The 18,829-nt window shown below is 31.8% G+C and overlaps 1 protein-coding gene across 2 annotated transcripts; it reads right to left on the reverse strand.

The window, feature by feature from the left end:
• Window positions 1-7,719: 7,719 nt before the first annotated feature.
• LOC122717013 (neprilysin-1) lies at window positions 7,720-18,361 on the reverse strand. Of its 2 annotated transcripts, none has more exons than XM_043940653.1 (13): window positions 18,084-18,361; window positions 17,390-17,615; window positions 15,201-15,239; window positions 11,431-11,676; window positions 11,079-11,287; window positions 10,505-10,684; window positions 10,202-10,413; window positions 9,878-10,094; window positions 9,496-9,675; window positions 9,235-9,397; window positions 8,849-9,165; window positions 8,452-8,720; window positions 7,720-8,331 (listed from the first exon to the last, which is right to left on the reverse strand). In XM_043940653.1, the coding sequence occupies exons 1-13, from the start codon at window positions 18,189-18,191 to the stop codon at window positions 8,328-8,330; spliced, it is 2,370 nt and encodes a 789-aa protein (XP_043796588.1). In that variant the 5' UTR covers window positions 18,192-18,361; the 3' UTR covers window positions 7,720-8,327. The 2 variants fall into 2 exon arrangements, with proteins under 2 accessions (XP_043796588.1, XP_043796587.1); XM_043940652.1 differs by having other exon boundaries at window positions 9,496-9,678.
• Window positions 18,362-18,829: the final 468 nt, after the last annotated feature.

Raw genomic sequence — 18,829 nt, forward strand, 5'->3', positions numbered from 1 at the left:
AAAAAAAAAAATGCGAGAAATTTTTCTCCGAGAAGAGAAAAAAAGAGAGGCCCGTGGCTCGTGGACACTCGATTATGCGGCCATATTGGATTGGAGAACTATAACGAATTGGTGCTTTGGAATGTATTAGACTGAAAAAAAAAAAAAAAAAATTATTGTTGTACGTTTTAGTAGAAAACGATAAAAAAAAAAAAATCGCATAATAACGAAAAAAAATCGTGAAACAAACTTGACTGGAGTTTTTTTGCTCCGCATTCGATTGATAATTGGTAAAATATTATTTCTATTTGGAACGTTTTATATATATACAATATATTATATATTCGCTAGGTTGCACACTGATACACACAGACATGCTTACATACATACATACACATAGACACGAGCATACACATACATTTACGTGGTATTTTGTGTACAGTGATGGGAATCAAATCGCCTTTGTGAAAGTTGTTTTTTAAGAAAGTTAATTTAAGACGTTATCACGATTGATCGTGAAGTCAGTGACGGATGATCCTCGTGGCTCTGGGATTCGTTTTGACAACGATGGACATCGGGTATTTATCGATGAAACGAAATTGATATAAAAAAAAAAATTAAATTAATAATCGAATTTGCAGAAATAGAATCTGCGGTAACATTTGTGATTCTAGTAGGTTAGATTTGTTGAATTCGATTCTATTTCGAAATTCTTTTTTAGGGATGTATTTGTTAAAAGAAAAAATTTTCTCGCGGCGTTGTTCCTCATTTTTGTGACATTTGAAACGTTCCCGCCAAACGTTCGAACGATTTGCGCGCGAACTTTCAAACGCTTGGAATCGTCTGATCGTCGACCTCCGTCAAAATTTTCGTGTTTTTGGCTGTAGGAATTTTTTTTAAAAGAGACACTTGAACAAAAAAAAGAAAAAATGTATGTATATAAAAAAATATTTATACGAGTGTCCTTGAAAATTTTTCGAGGTCGACACAGTCTGTTCGTGTAGAACTTTTATCGCAAAATTTTTCGCGTAGTTGCAATTTTTTCGCGTTACTCGTGGAAATTCGAGAACGATGTTGCAAAATTAACGATACTCGTGTACTGTGTAAAATACAGTACACCTTTTTTATTATAAATTTTAGTAGTCAAATTTTTATCGAGTTACGAATTTGTTCCTTCGTAATAGAAAAAAAAAAAAAAAAGAAAAAAGGAAGGGAAAAGAAAAGGAATTGAAAAGAGAAGAGGAAAAGTGAGAAAAATAAAATTTTCAAGGCAGATATGGTCGCGTTACGATTCCCAACACTAATTTTACACGTGTGTATACAACATAAACGCGCGCGCGCGAAATTAAATGATGATGGCAAGCGATACTTTGTATGTACAACAATTAGTGGTTCTGTTCGAACTGTGCATGAATGAGTGTAGGTGCGTGTATGCGCGTGTGTGTAAGAGAGAGAGACTGAATCTGTATGAAAAGGAAAGAAAGGGACTCGGTGTGCACTCCGCTTAGAATGTGGGAGAGAGAAAATAGAAAATAAAAAAAGAGAAACTGAAAAATGATGGAAAAAAAAAATTTCGTCGCGCAAGTGCAAAGAGATTTTTTTGCTAATTGGCAATGCGGCGATGCAGTTCGACTTATTACGCCCGTATGCGTTTAATAGAAGTTACATGACGTAGATATTCGATAGGCACGCGCGAAAATTGTCTCAGTCGATTTGATCTTGAAAATTGCAAATCAGATATAAACAACATTAGGATTAAACTTACTAGGAATATTACGAGCAACCGATGGAATTACAAAATCCTTTCTTTGTAAATGTTATAACGGAGAAATATAAAATTGAGAAATTTCGAATTTATATAAATTTATAAAATTCGAAAGAATTCGTAAGAATTTAGGATTGAAATTATTTTGTAATTTCATCGTTTTTCGGTTGAAAATCCCCGAATTGGTAATTCAAAGTTGTAAAAGTAAACGAAGCTACGTCGACTGTCGCTCCAAAAAGTCTTTTTCGAATACCTGAAATATTTTATGCCCAAGATATCTGAAATTCTAAGGGAAAGAAATTAGAAAAGAAAAATTAAAAATAATAAATCATTTAAAAAAAAAATCATCGAGAAAAATTAACTGAAATAAAAGAATTCTACGAAAGAAGAATGAATTTTAAAAAAGAAAAAAAAAAAAAAAAAAAGAAACGAATTCGGGTATTCTCGACTAAGTGGGATTCCCTTATATTCACGCGTGTCTAGTAATTTACGCGTTCTCCGCAATGAATTTGGTGGAGCCACATGTACATCAACAATATTATATTCTAACAATTACTAATTAAATAATGTACAATAATTTTAACGATTGCTAAATGATGATGATGATGATGATGATGATGTCGATGTCGATGAAGTCTTTAAACATATAAATAATACAGTGTTGCACGATGAAAATGAAGACATATGAGAGATAGTTAAGTGAATAGCAAGCGAGAGAATGAGAGGGAGTGAGAGGTGATGAGAAAAATGAATCCGAATGCATAGTTGCAAGATTAAACGACAGAGGGCAACAACAAAACTGGACGAGAAAAGCTATACGAGATAATGTATCTGTCTTTTAAATCGATGTGTATTTTTTGCGAAGAAATAATGCGAGAAATATATTGAAGAAAGGACGAAGACTGTTCTTGCCAGTTTATGTTCCAGGGGGCTGACTCCTTTTTCAGGTTAGTTGGTATCCCAAATATCAGAACATATTTAATAATTCGAGAATTTATTCAAAATTTACGAAATTTGATTAATTTTATATTGTGTTAATTTTTTATGGTGCTTTTATTTTTTTATTTTTTTTTTTATTTTTTATTTTTTATTTTTTTTTAAGGTTGACAACAAAGATATTGTGCAATTTTAATTTCTCTGGAAATACTTTGAAACTGTCACGAAGAACTATTCAAATTCTCCGTGGATAATTTAATTTTGATTTAAAATTAAAAAAATTTGTTAATATTTGCGAAGGCATGAAGTGAATATCGCGAAGTTAATTTAAAAATTAACTTCCACCTCTTAAGCAATAGTGAATATCAAAAGTGCTCCATATAAGCAATGAACCGAGAAAGAATGGCTGAAAACCACTGGAAACTCAAGGCTGCTAAGTTATGCTGCGCGAATAAAGCTGTTAGGTAAGTGCAAAAATTCAGTCGGTCTTTATTCAACAATCCTTTCAAAATACATAAGAACAATAATAAAACTTTTATAAAAAAAAAAAATTATAATTGCATGAATATAAAAATAATTTATAACAAAAATTTGAACGAAAATAGAGAGAGCACGTTTCTGAAAAATGAAAAAAAAAAAAAATTGTTGAATGTTATTTGAGTACAAAACATTAATATCTATCGCCATATTGATTCTTTAAATAAAGAAAGGTAAAAGAAAGCCGGCAGAATTTTTGCATTTATCCAAAATTTCGAATAGAAAGAATCTTACGAAAAATTGTGTTGAAGATCTCCGTAGATCTCAGTTTTATTCCGAATTCGAAATGTCTCAAAACGAACGATACGATGAGGAACAGTTTATGCAAAGATGTATTTATGCATTTAACTACTATGTAAGCTGAAGTTCGATTTTTTTTTGGGACGTTCTCGAATTCCATATGATAGGAAGGATTAAAAATGTACAATGAATCACGTTATGCGTGAAAGAGAAAAGTTTTTTTGCAATTTTTAATGAAAATACACTGCAAGCTTGATCTTCGAGCATAAAGTTCGATCACACCGATTTTTTAACAAAATGAAAATTGTTTTTGTAGCTTGTTCGTTTTACGAATTTTATTGCGCTTTGTTGACATGCAATACTGTGAGATGCGAGATGAGAAAAGTAAAAATTCTCCGACAAAAGGAATTTGAGATTTCCATTAAAAAAAAAAAAAAAGAATGGAATTCGAAAACTGCTTTTTGTATAAATTTTCAGTTAAAAAACTCTCCTTTTGGTAATTTTGCAAAATTATTCTGGAAAAGGGGTTCTTTCAGACCAGTGTGTCCCCCGTGTTGAGTACAACAATGGAAAATAGGTGAGCAAAGAGGGCGTTGCATGGTTTCCACAAGTTAAATTCTAACCTAAAAAAAAAAAAAAAAAAAAAAAAAAAAAAAAAAAAAAAAAAAAAAAAAAAAAAAAATGAACACAAACAAACAAGAAAGAAACGATACCAACAGAAGAAATATCTATGGAATCGTTGAAATATTTATTTTCCTGAAAAAAAAAAAAAAAGAAATCCAAGAAACGTTCAAAGTTTATTCTAATAACAAAGAGGTAGAAAAGAGAGGAAGCTATTTATTTTTCTTACACAGTATTGCAAGCCTTTTCATCGGCAAGGAGAGAAAGGGAGGGAGGAACGTTACGAAATGGTGGTACGAGGGGCAACAATTCGTAATCGATGATTTCTCTGACGATTGGCGGGATTTAAAGTGGCGAATGGCGATATATATATATTAAAAAAAAAAAAAAAGCGTTAATTATGTAGAAATAAGAAGACAGAAAAAAAAAAAAGAAAACACAGAATGCGTGGTGTGCGAGTGAGAGGGAGAGAGATAGAGAAACCACAGAAGCCATAGAGTTCAAAAAGAGTGCATTGTGTACATATAAAAGAAACAGAGACGAAGAAGCGCGATACGAACCGTGAAAAAATACAGAGGGTAACCGAACGACACCTTTGTAAATTAGCTTTGTACATTGTACTACCCACACTCCCTTGTTTTTTCGTTTCATTGTTGCTGGCCGAGCTATGGAGGAGATCTGTTCACGTTTCAATTCTCTATAGGCTGATGCCAAATTCTCCATATACGAATCTACACTGGGATGTTCAATATATAATGTTCAACACAAGCCTCCATGCAAAAAAGAAACATCGTCATTGTCACATCGTATGGAGATATTCGCATCACCCTGTATTCTTCACGTTTAACTCTCATCATTTCCTCGATTTAATTTGCTTCTTGATGTCACAATGACATGATGGTTAAACATTAACATAGTGAAAAGATGAATAAATTAATTTACAAATTGTTTCGTTGAAGAAAAGAAATGGAAATTTTCTGTATAAAATAAAGATCAAGAATGATAGAGGATATTTGTTTGAACGAACAGCTCTCAGGCAGAGAACTTTCAAAAAAATGTTTATAATGAAAAAAAAAAAAATACGATTAATTTCAAAGGGTTAATAATTGTTTTTCTGATATTTCTGTTAGAGGTTAGAATTTGTCGAAAAACATGGCTTCTTCCGCCATCTTGATTTACTCATATTAGAGTCACACATCCGTAGTGTTTAAGAGTATATTAAACATGAAGAGAAAAAAAAAATATAAGAGGAAGAAAAGAAGAAATAAAATTGCTGGCAATTTCAAGGATTTTATCATAAATATATTTTATTACCTGTACATTTCCGCGAAATGACAGAATCGAAAATGTGACACGAAACAGGACGACAGATTTACTTTGGTACTTATTTCGTAAAGTCTGATATATAAAAAAAAAAAAGAAAAAGAAAGAAAGAAACAAAATGTTGTCCATTGTTGACGGTTTTTATCTCGTGGCACTGTTATGTATATAAATATACATATTGCATATATACATACATACATACATACATGCATACATACATACATACATATATAAACATATATATTTTTCTGGAATAAAGAGAGAAAGAGAAAAAAATGGAGAGTAAAAAGAAAATAATTGCAAATACGTATCCGACCTCGTGGACGCAATAAAAATTTACTATAAATCGATTATGCATGGGCATCAGGGTGTAGATTAATGGAGAGAGAAAGAGAGGGAGAGAAAGGGAGCGAGCGAAAGCGAGAGAGAGAGAGAGAGAAATATTGTAAAGAAATCACTATTTTTTTGAGAAAAAAAAATAATAGAAAGAAAATAATAGAAAAGAAAATAAAAACTTCGATGAGAAGCAAATTGGAAATTTCGTTTTTCATCCGAAACAGATTCGTTTTGATTGGTTTTCGATTAATTTTTTAATGCATTATTCTGCCTGTGGGTTGTTTAAAAAAATATTGTTGAAAAAGAAAACGAAGAATTTCTCATGAATCATGTATGGATACTAAATAAGTAATGAATCGTTTTACATTAATTACACGTGTATTAATAATTGTATCAATTATGCAGATCACATATGATTCATGAAGTTACGAGACAGATACAAAATTTGAATGGTAATTTCATCGAAATTTTAAATTCTAGGAAAAAAATCTGATGAAAGTGATAATTATTAAAAAAAAGTATAAAAAATTTTCAGCAAATCAACACGACGAATAAATTAATGCAAATATTTATCTTTAATCGAAAAATGATATTGCTCGAGAATTGCGAAACGATTTGAAAATTTTTTCACTTTTTTCAAGCGAAGCATAAACACTTGCAAATGAATGTAAAATAGATGAACATTTACAGAACTCCTCCTAGTATAATCATTTTACGAAGAAAAAAGATAAAGAAGAAAAAATAAATTTACCCGCTGCATGTACATAAACCGACAGATCGCTGGTAGCCATATTGTTATTCGCGATTAATTGGATGACTTGATCGAGTCGACTGATGTTCTTTCTCTTCTTTACTTTCTCTCACTGAACACGCTAAGGATTGGCATAATCCCCAAAATATTCGAGAAATTCTTTAGCATTTTGTACATTAATTTATTTCTCTTCCGATTATCATAATTTTTAAATATATATATATAATATACATACATATATATATATTATATATACATTCGAATGAAATTCGAAGATATGAGATATAGATATAATTTATTTCCTCTTGTAAAATATAAATTTGTATTTTAATTGTTATCTATTATTTACTCGGTATTGATACCGATTTATTATAAATATTGATTTTATTGTTATATATTATATATATATATATATATAGACGTTTAACAACATATGTTATGACAAATAATTTTTTTTTTTTTAAATTAAATTATACAAGAATGTACAGATCTCTAATTTCGATTTGTGAATTCTTGTAAATCATAAGGGAAGTAGAAGATAAATGATATTGAGAGTAGTATCATAATTAGATCAGAAGTGAGAGAAAGAGAAAGAGGGAGAGCCCTCTGTCTGTTGTATATTATTTTTATTTCCACCTTTTTTACATGAAACAAAGCGATTCGGTATTGACCGTGCTATGTATGGATGATATGTTCCAATATAGAATAAATCTTTCAACAAATACTCGATTCTTAATAAATTCCTTTCATTTTTGTGAATTATTAATAGATAATCTATGTTATATTCATTATATTCTGTTCTTTCTATTTTTTAAAAGATTTTCAATATAAAATATATTAGTTAATAAAACAAATCTTTAATTTAAATAATTTAGAAAAGATAAAAACTTTCTTCTAAAAATTTTTGTGAGATTTATAATTTCATGTTTCCTTTGGACCTACATTTACCTATGAAAGTATGAATGGATTATATATCTGTCTAAAGTAGATTTTGAATACTCTATTGCTATACTATATTCGATTTTAAGATACATTTATAATAACTCGATCAAGAATCTATACTTGATATAAAATTTTTACAAAATTCAATCTACTAAAAATTTTATTAACTATTAATTAATCAACTATGATTAATAATTCTATAATTATTAACAATTATAATAAAAAAAATGGGAAGGGAAAATAATAAATATGATATTTTTTTCATTTTTGTTTGTTTCATTTGATCGAAAAATTTATTTTAGACTCGTCTTCGACGAGATGAATCACACAATTAGGATTACATGATTAAAACATATCTTTTATATACATCTTACGTAGCTTTTATCCATGGAATTTTAAGCTGATACTATGATCAACTTTTTCTCTCCACGATTTCTATTTAACAGGCGCACTTTTTCATACACACGCATGTATACACAGAAATAAAATCCTCTCTTCAACTATACATCGATCAGCAAATCGAATCACCGGAACTAATAAAGAAAATAATTCACTTGAAATATAACTACGATTTTAATTAGTGAAATATTGATATTAGATTGAATTTAAATCATCCTATAAAATGCATTCATCGACAAGATCATAAATATCTACAGATTCTGATCATCTTTTGTTTAAAATTCAGTTAATATGTTGAACGATGTATAGAATATTCATACCACAAAGTGAATCACGATGAAATAATACTGATCTTTCATGGTCTTTCATCGTGGTCACTAGTCAATAAAATAATTAAAGTCTTCTTATGGCACGAAATATAATTGTGGCATTAAATATCACCACAAGTATCCAAATATTTTTTTGTTTATTCTTTTTCTTTCAAAGAATTCTGCATTATTACCTGCAATTATTACAAAAGAATGATCGATAAATATTATTAAAACATTTTAGATCTAAATTTATTGTTTAAGAATCTAAACAATTAAGTATCTTAAATATTTTACAAGTTAAATAAACTCACCAAACATTACACTTTTGAGTTGGATTCATCGGTGAGCCTGGAGGACAATCATAGGCCCTGGCAAAGTCTTCACTATTGGATAAGGGACCCAGAACTCTTATTGGACCTGGTGAATGAACGCTGCTTCGTATTTTCGTCAATGCATCTTCTGGTCTCATGGATCCACACCATATCTGAGCGTAGTTCAAAAAAAACAGTTGATCATGAGTAAGATTTACACCAGGAAGTAATGGTTCTTCGCCATGTATTGACACCCATTTCTTGTATGCCTAAACAATAATGATTTCGTAATTGATAATATATCTTAAGGTAAGATTGATGATCATTCATTACAAACATTATATATAAATATATAAATATATAATATATAAATATATAATTAAATATATAATATTACCCGAAATGATTGTTTGAGTCCTCCATTATCAGCAATATTCTCTCCTTGAGTCATTTTTCCATTGATGTACAAATCAACCTCTTGCAATTTGTATCTTGAATATTGATCCACGATACATTGAGCTCTTTCCCTGAAAGCTTTCACAGTGACATTGTTCCACCATTGCATCATGTTTCCATCCTTATCAAACTGACGTCCTTTATCATCAAAACCGTGAGTAATCTCATGACCAATCACCACACCTATTCCACCATAATTCAACGATTTTGGAAAATGCTGGGAGTAGAAGAGTGGCTGAAGAATTCCAGCTGGAAAAACTAAAATAAAATAAAAATATTAATATAGGAGATTAAAATTCAATTCAATTTAAACAAGATTAAATTTACCAATGTCGTTTTTATTGGGATTGTAGAAGGCATTTACCACGGCTGGCTCTGTTGACCATTTGTCCTTATCAACCGGTTTTCGCAGCTTCTCCAAATTGTGATAAGCGTCGTATCTTAACACAGCTAGCACGTTCTCAAGGAAATGATTCTCGGTAATGTTCAACTGTTAATGAAAAACAAAAAAAAGTAAAAATTATTATTATTGAATCTTATCATTATTATTATTTGAATTTTTTTTTCTTTTATGAAATTATTAAGTACCATTACATATTCCTTGGAAAGTTCAACAGGATCTTTTAAAAATTCAGGATATCCAATTCTTTCATTCATTGAGTTAGCTTTGTTCTTGGCCACGGCTCTAGTTTCATTATCCATCCAATGATTTTCGGCCAATAACTCGTTAAACGCCTCTCGTATGGTACGAATCATCTCAAGTGCCGTCTCCTGAAAAACAAATCATGTTCTCCAGAATTATCAAAAGCCAACAAATAAGTTTCCATAAATTTTTTTTTTTCAAAAATTGCTGTCCATTTTTTATTCATAAATTATCGTTCAATTTTAAACCTATTTATCAATTTATTTCTCTTTATTCAATTATTATGACTTATATATAAAGAATGAATCAATGATGAATAAAAGTCACCTTGCTTTCATGATTGAAGTTGTCACGAATGAAAAGTGCACCCACAGCCATACCAAGCTTTTTGTTCGTCCATTCAACACATTGAGACCATCTATCCCTCTCACTTAGTATACCCAACAGTATCTTTCGAAATTCGACTCTCTTTTGCTGATATTCGTCTATCATGTGAGGCATTATGGACATGACCAATCTCCACAATATATAATTATGCAACGTTCTGTAAAAATGATATATACTCAACAAATTGTTACTTTTCTTCTGAAAGATTAAAAAAATTGTAGAATATCGTAAATTCCAGAAATTGAGAACGTATTTTTCCATTACCTGCGATCCGTTCTTTTTACGATACGACCCATTTGCATGAAATATGGCATGGCATACGCAACAATGGGCTCTTCTTCCGTTATAGGAGAATTGATGAATTCTTGAAGATACTCGTGCCACTTCAGTTGTGGAATTTCACGCTGCAGCTCGCGCAATGTCAACTTCCGATAAATAGCAGACGTATCGTGTCTATCATCCTCTGGTATCGACACCTGAAATTTTCATTAATTCATTAATCGATGAATTTTATATTTGAAAATTATTATTAGTCTCGATTAAATTAAATATTTCATTCAGTCGTACATTTGCTAATTGTTTCTCCAAATTGATTACGCGATTGAATTCCTCGACAGCTGTCTGTCTATTAGCACCCATCAATACAGCAATGTTTGTCATATAACGATGATACGCGTGTAGTTGAGACTCGCTGCTCTTCTTCAAGTAATAGTCTCTACTTGGCAACGCTACTTGCATTTGATCCAGCTGACAAAAATAGTTGAATGGTCATTTTTTTTTTTCGTTCACTCGTGGATTGAACAAATGATATTATCTTAAATTGGAAGCGCAATAGAAATTTTCATAGTACTTAGATTACGGTAGAATTCCATTTTTTCCAAGTTCCAACCAACAGTTCGTAATAGTACCCAAAACTGGACACTACTGAAAATTACTTTTAACGTAAACTCATAGTATCTGAGAATTGTCGCTTCATCTGATCATCTTTTATATTTCATATATAATAAGAAAAATTTCGACAAAAGTCTTTCAGATGATTAAAAATCCTATTATATTCTTTTCAATTCTTAACGTAATATTGAAATCCAATCCAATTATACAGTGCAGTTGTAGACCAAGGGGCCTTACTTTGCCGGCGCACCTGGAGGATATTGGCCGAGGAGTTCTTGTCATCTGGACCGACCCATTGTTCCAACAACACTCCCTCGTTGTACTGGCCTCTTAATCGACCTAGCAAAACCTCGACGGAATATGGAGGTGGCTTCCATGATGGTCCAACCACTACTGGCCAACCGCCAAGAAACTCTAACGTCTTTCTCAATGGTATATCTCCTATCTCCCTTATACGAGCTATAAAAACAAATAAACAAAGAACACTTTTTAACCTCAAAACTTCATTTTTCCTTCTTCTCTTTGTCTTAGCCGAAGATCAAGATGACATGTAAGATTTCTCGAGAAGATGCAAGTTCGAAAAGAATTTTCGTTGTACCCACGGATGTCCATGCAAGACTTGTAGAACATCTTCGCTTTCAAGGTGGCGTTGTTGTCTTCGTTGTTCGGTGGTTCCTCCAGGATGCGTTTCAGAATTACTTGTAACTGATTGGCCAACACTTCGAACGTGCTGATCGAACTTCGATCCTCTGGGATCACGTGACGACGGTTCCACGTACCACACGCGTACTGGAAGAAATTCACGCATGGCGCTGCTGTCCGATCCATCGCCGAGAGTAGACTGGCAGCTGAAAGAAGGATTACATGGTTAAGAATTCAAATATTTATTGCAAGTGATTATATTATTGCATATTTTATATATAAAAGATCATATGAAAAGCAATTGAAGGTAATATTATAATATGATTAATAGTGACTATAATACATAATCAAAACATAAAATCACTAGCTATTAAATTATTGGTTTTAATGTGATTTTGTGATTACTGTTATTTACTATTATTATGATGAGTATAAGTGATTATAAGATAACTATAATCTTTTCTATTGATACAATTGTGGTTATAATATGACTATAAGTGATTATAAGTGATAGAAGATGATTACACAACGAGTTATAATTACTTTATGAAGATTATTGTAATAGAATATTAAATACTATTGAGGTAAGAATTTATATATTTGGTTTTTTTTTTTATAATATTAAAAATTTAATCAATATCGGATAATGTATAAAAGATAAAACATTTCTATGGTTTCATGGCAAATGTTCCATTTCCTTTTTATGAAAGGTGATGAAATTTTTCTCGGGGAACGAGCGAAAAATTATTGTTCATACGCATTCATCTAAGGTCACATTGACAAACATCAAATTGGCTGACATTAAATTCTGAAGCCGATATCGGCTCCAATACCTTTAACGCAAGAATATAAAATTACCCTGTCATTGGCAGGAAATTGAATTTCACTGGCGGCAATAGAGGAGAAACGTCTGAAGTAATAAAATGAAAATATGGGAAAAAAAAAAAAGAAAACGAAGGGAAAAAAGGAGAAAAGGAAGGAAAAATAGATATCTGATTCAATAGGAACGTGGATGTATAATATCAATCCTAATCAACCCCGTTGTAAGATTGTTCTGCGCAATCTCATTTTCTGTCAACAGGTTGGTGCCACGATTTATGAGCTATATCGTTTATGCATTTAGAATGAGACAATAATTCACATATGTTTCACACCAAACATTATTTTTCACGATTTTAAATTTCTATCTAAAATATTAATTTTTGTTTAGATACAATAATACAGTGTGGTAGTAATGTAATCTAATGAAACAAAATTTGAGAATTATAGACATATGAATAACTCTGAAGACATAGTTTATATATATAATTTAATTCTTTTCGATAAATCAGAGTTTTTTTTTTTAATCTGGACAATTGAATTAATTTCTAAATAATCGAATTTGTTAAATTGTTTCGACATTTGAATACAATTTTAAAACAAAGTTAAAAGGGGGTAAATCCGAATCGTTTAATCGAACCGGGTAATTTTACGAGATAGGGTTTGTATCTTCGTCGTCCAATCGAGCGAGAGAGCTTTAACGAGGGCAGCAGTGATCTCAACATTGATTACACCTCCGATAAACTATTTGTAACGAGTAATAACACCATCCTTGGATAATCTCATAGGTATCAAGCTTTGATTGAATTTATTTATCTATCTATCTATTAAAATAATTATTAAAAAAAAAAAAAAAGGAAAATAGAAAGTTTTGCTTCATTAATGTATAATTTAACTTCATTTTGAAGTATATATTTGAATAATCGAAATATTTGAAATGTAAAATTTTTCTCAAGCTCAAATAAAATATATAAAGAATATTATAGATTGAAAAAAATATCAAAATTTACAAAATAGATAGAACTTATAAAATTATTCGATATTAAATTATTATTTTATATTCAAGTATTTTATATTCCATTTTATTGCCAATTTTTTGATTAAAAAAAAAAATATGCATTTTTTTCATAAACAACATACAGATAATTAACGTCTACGTCGAAACTAGAGAAAACCACGCTGGGAAACGTTTTCGTAATTATATTTAATAAACAAGTCAATCTCAGATTCCTCAAGTACTGGTGTTTGGCGGAGTGGCTGTTATTTTTCAGCCATTTTAAATTCAGGTCGAGCACCATTTTTTCCTTTCTGCATTTTTTTCCTTCGTACATAGAGGTCCCCTCGTCCAATCCAGAGAGACATGGTAATTATGAGACATTAAAAAAAAGAATTTAATTACACCTATTATGGAATCTCAACTACCCCCGTCTTATTTGAAATTTCAAGTCAGAGAAGGATCGACTTACTTCTTCGGACATTCAACCCTCTATTTATTTTACATTCTGTAAATCATAATTCAATTTTTATCGATATAAAAATATTGTAATTTGTAATGAAAATCTAGTCTAACTTCTTGCGAATTTGTTACAAATTCATATATAAAATTTCTAAGCTTTAGAAATTTTCTACAAAAAATCAAATCTCTTTCTAATCTCTTGTTTTAATAAAATAAAATGAGAAACTTGAGAAAAAAATAAAATTTGTAGCAACATTGTTAAAATTGAGAAAAATTAATTCAAACTATGATCATCGTCATACAAGATACGTACAATATTTTTCAAGATAAAAAAAAAATCATTTTCCAAATAATATATTCGATCACGAGTAAAATTCGTTTAAATTCTCCTCTCTCCCCGACACGACCCAAAGATCGAAAAATTAAATCGGAATAAAATTTTAAATTTGGCACGATTGCCCGATAATCAAATTCTAACAAACGAATCATCTATATAATAAATCCAATCGCTTTAAGCTCGTTGAATATCGTTGACAAATCTGGAAAATCATGATGAACGATCAAAAATTCAACTCGTCCACGTCGCCCACTGCGGATGAATAAATAATCGGGGGATTGGGCCGCGTGTACGTGTCTCCGGGATTGGCCGCGTTTCCGGTGCAATTAAACGACGGCCACGTATCGTCGGAAGGTCGAATGGCGAATTTCGTGACAAATGAAAATCGAATGGCAGGCCGGTCCTCGGTCAACAGGCAATTCCACGGGGGGAGGAGGACAGTTAATCCGATTTGCAGACGTGTGCGAAGCGGCACGCGTTTCACGCTGGACAACGCAATTCCGACCGGCCACCAATCAGTTCTCGCTGATCTAATTCCATTTGGCTCGACTATATCGGCCGAGCGATATTTCATCGAGCGTCCATGCTCGAACAGCCGATTTTTCTCTTCCTTTTTCGTTTCGATATTTGCCCGTTGCCTCGTTGCCTCGCGATTCGATGTGTGTGGCGTTACATTGGTAAATATTGAGGTTAGGAAAGAAGACGTGATGCATTTGTGATGGCGTTTATGTTTATGTTATGTAATTTTTTGATTTTATAAAAGAATTTCAAGGATTTTCTTTGTATCGATTCGTATCGATCGGAATTTTGTGAAATTTTGAAAGGTGACTTTTTGAAAATTTTTAAGATCGAATAATTTTATGAAAGGATTGGAAAGATTTTATTTGTGATTCGAATAATTTTATGATATTTTGAAAGATAATTTTTCGAGAAACGGATAATTTTTTATTCGTGAAAAGTATTTTTTGTGATTTTATATTGTGATTGAAATTTTGAAAATTGAATAGTTTGAATATATTAGGAATGCTATTTGGATAATGGGATCTAATATAGTGGTTCTCAACTTGGAGATCGAAAGAAGGCATTATTTATTTTATTATATAAATTTTGGAATTTACCTGTTCTGATGCATTCCTCTGTCATGCAAACGTTTGGACCTGAAATGAAGAAAAAAATACAACTATTTTAAGCATGCCGTGATTCTTAAATATCATTTTTAAATGATGTTTCACGCGAAACGTGAAAATCGTTCAGTGTGAATAATTTGTTTAGAATCATATAATATATTTATACGGTTTATTGAAAAAGGAGATAGCAATTTTCTGCGTCATTAACACGGATCCAACATCGAACCACAATAAAAAGCAATTTTCCAGTTCGATAAACGTGGCTTTATTGTTTCTGTTTCCAGCATACGAAGCCAGAAAGAAAAAAAAAATGATCTTGTTCGTATTTTTATCTTTACGAAAGGTGTTCCACGTGGAATTTTCATTTAACCAATAATGAATAATTCATTTATAGAATCATTTCACGTCAAATCGATCATTTTTTGAATCGGTAAAATATCTTAAATCTCATTTAATTTCACATAATTTGCATCATATCTTATTATTTAAAAGATTTCTAATCATCACATGGAAATTAAAAAATTATTAGAACAATACAATTATTTTCCATAAAGAAGAACGAGATCCAAGATATATTTATAATAATTTATTTATCAAACGAAATTATTTCATCGAAAAAAAAATTTCTCTCTGTTCCATCTTTCTTTAATGGATATCACAAAAATGATTAATTCTTTTGCCACAAGCAATGAGGTAACACCGGCCTTTTCGAGCAGAACTTGATAGCCTCGACTCGATTCGATTCGGCTGATTGATGCTTGCTTCTGACACGAGGTTTGAAAGCGGTTTGCTATTTTTTTCCTTTTTTCTTTTTTTTCTTTTTCTCTGTAAATAACACTTTGATTATAACTTTCTTATATCGAACTCGAAATTTTCATCGAGAAATTTTTGCAGATATATTTGATAAATATGTATTAAATAATATTTTAAGCTAAGAAAATGACAAAAAAAAATATGAATAAAAATATAACATAATTTTAATCTTCTTTTTTTACAAGCAAATATTACATTCATTTTAGAGAATTAAATATTTCGTTTAAATTTAAAGTATCTCAAATTACACAGTTGTTGAAAAATAAACTTTTGCGCTCAAGATAAAGTTCTACTTCTTTATACAGTAAAAAATACAAATATTTTTTCGAGTAATTTCACACGGGAACGCGTCCTTTTCTGCAACATTCCTTTAAAAGTAAAGTAAAGTTGTAATTAAAGTCTTTTAAAGAAGGTTTCCGCAAGCAAAATTAGAAAGACTTCTCCACGAGAAAGAAGTGGACGAACTTCCCAATAAAAGTTTTAACAATTTTCTTCTTCTCCACACAATGCATCAAGTTTTGCAATATATTGAAAAAGAGCTTGTTACGAGGCTTGTCTTGAATAATTTGATCAAAAAATCTCCGAGAATACTCACTTTTTAACAAGAATCTAATTTAATTTTTCTGGAATACATTAATCTATCTTAACATATGAATCTACATACATTACCATATTATTTCCATATCAAAAGATAAAAGATAAAGCTTTAAATCAATACAAATCTTTACATTTAAATTTATCTCCGATTTAACTACTATTAAATATTAAGTTTATCTAAATATAGAAAAAGAGAAAACTGAGAGAAATTAATATCGATATCCCTTATTATCATATATAATCAACTATTTAAAAAAAAAAAATCTACTTTCTATCTGTCTTAGACAATCTTAATTACTCAACTTCGATTTCAAGCTTTAATACGAGGATCGTTATTTTAATTAAAATTTACGCGACCCTAAAAAAAAAAAAAAAACGATCAATTCTCATTCAATATCCTCCAATCTACCTCAACATCAAACTAACTCATTTCAATTCCAGATCAATCTTCGAATCTACGATTCAACGGCTTGTGAAACCATTGTACTCCCCGAGCGTGCACGACTCGACACTAGCGCGCTCTATGCCCGCGACTACCCTAGCGCGCTCTCTGTCGCGCTCGGCCAAACCCTAACTCACTCTAATTCCACGTCAATCTTCGGATCAACTCAATAGTTCCTCGTATTGCTATTCTTCGACACCTACACCCCCACTCCGTGCTCGAATCAACTTGGAGTGCAGGCGGTATCGCTCGCTCGATCCACTGTCGGTCGTTTAATTAACCAGACCCATCGGAACTAATCGTATCATTTAGGGTTAATTCAACTTACGGGGCTCTTGCACGCATTCGCGGCTCGTGTTCAACGCCAACAGCAGAAGAATAAAAAGGCAAGTGGCGAGGAGAGTGACGGCGAGCACACCGAGCAATTGCTGCCTGTTGGCCGGCCCTCTTCGTCTGATTGACGTCGCCCGCGTTATTCCTAGCGACTTCCGCCTGTTCCCAGGATGCTTCTGAAGGACCGTGGTCGTTGCGCTTCCACGGGGGCCATAAGTCACCTGTCGTCACAACAAAGTTTCGAGCGTCTACAACCACCAGTTATGAAATAGTGGCTCTTCTTATATGAAGTCGTGTAACATCTTTTTTTTTTTTTTTTTTTTTTTTTAAGATAAGAGTGTTACATTATTTTTCTTTCTTTTTAGGATTCGTATATTTTTTTAAAAAGAAGCTTGAGAAATAATTCGTATTTTTGAATCGAGTGAATAATTTGATCGATTAAATCATTGAATTTGAATTCTTTCTTTTTCTTCTATTCGATATTCGTCTATTTTCACAAAAAATATTGTATTTTCTTTTTTGTATTTTTTTTTTAAGTGACTTAAAAAAAAATGGACGATCTAAATTTAGAAAAATAAACACGAAACGATAGATATAAAAGTAACGATAAGTGAGAAGATCGATTGCACGAAACGAATAATAAGTAACGAAATAAGATTAACATAATTGGAGCCTAAGAGATTCCTCACCTGAAGAGGGCTAGTGGCAGGTGTCTCCTGACCGGAACCAAGCGATATCTCGTTCTGCTCCACGATTACGCTCGTCTTCAAGTATCCGTTGTTGCTTTCAGCCTTCATCCTTTCTCAACCCGTGATATTGAAAATCCCTGGATCAACTGGAGCAGCTAGACACACTGGGCCGAATTTCAAGCGGGGAACTGTGTCAACGACCGATGCAATGTTGGCATCGCGGCTACGTTCGATCCGCCGCAGCCAATCGATCATCGATCCTCGATAAACACCTTGAAACCCTTCCGACTCTTTCTTTGTTTTTTTTTTTTCTTTCTCCCCTCTTGATTTTCTTACTCAACACATTCGAAAAGGGTAACAGTCTTCACTTTGTCGAGAATTGTATCCACGATTTATCGATACGATTTTCCTTCCTCGTTGATCGAGTTGGGAACAAAAAAAAAAAAAAAATTACAGAGAAACGATGACTCTCACTTCATCGATTTCATAGATTTGAGAAAGAAATCGAAGAAGATCGAGTGCCAATCCATCGTCGTGGCAAAGAGACGTGGATGTTTGAGAAGATGAAGAGGTCGGCCAGCTTTTCTGTGTTCCGAAAGGATCTGTGACCGCCGTGCTACTGGCGAGTATACCACCGACACCTACCACCTCCGTTCTCCCTGCCCCCTCCACTCGCCCTCTTCCTCACCCTCAACCCCCGATTTTGTTTACAATTCGAGTCAGGCCACCGGGGTGGGGGTTTTCGA

Source organism: Apis laboriosa, unplaced genomic scaffold (genome assembly GCF_014066325.1).
Source record: "Apis laboriosa isolate Shangri-la unplaced genomic scaffold, ASM1406632v1 scaffold4_cov146, whole genome shotgun sequence".
Classification (NCBI taxonomy): Eukaryota; Metazoa; Arthropoda; class Insecta; order Hymenoptera; family Apidae; genus Apis; species Apis laboriosa.

Excerpts from the sequence above, each read along its gene's own strand:
- LOC122717013 (XM_043940652.1), bottom strand. The coding sequence starts at position 18,191 with ATGAAGGCTGAAAGCAACAACGGATACTTGAAGACGAGCGTAATCGTG. Across the intron at positions 10,685-11,078 it reads CCTCGGCCAATATCCTCCAG|CTGGATCAAATGCAAGTAGC; the intron begins GTGCGCCGGCAA and ends TATTTTTGTCAG. Across the intron at positions 10,414-10,504 it reads TGGAGAAACAATTAGCAAAT|GTGTCGATACCAGAGGATGA; the intron begins GTACGACTGAAT and ends TGAAAATTTCAG.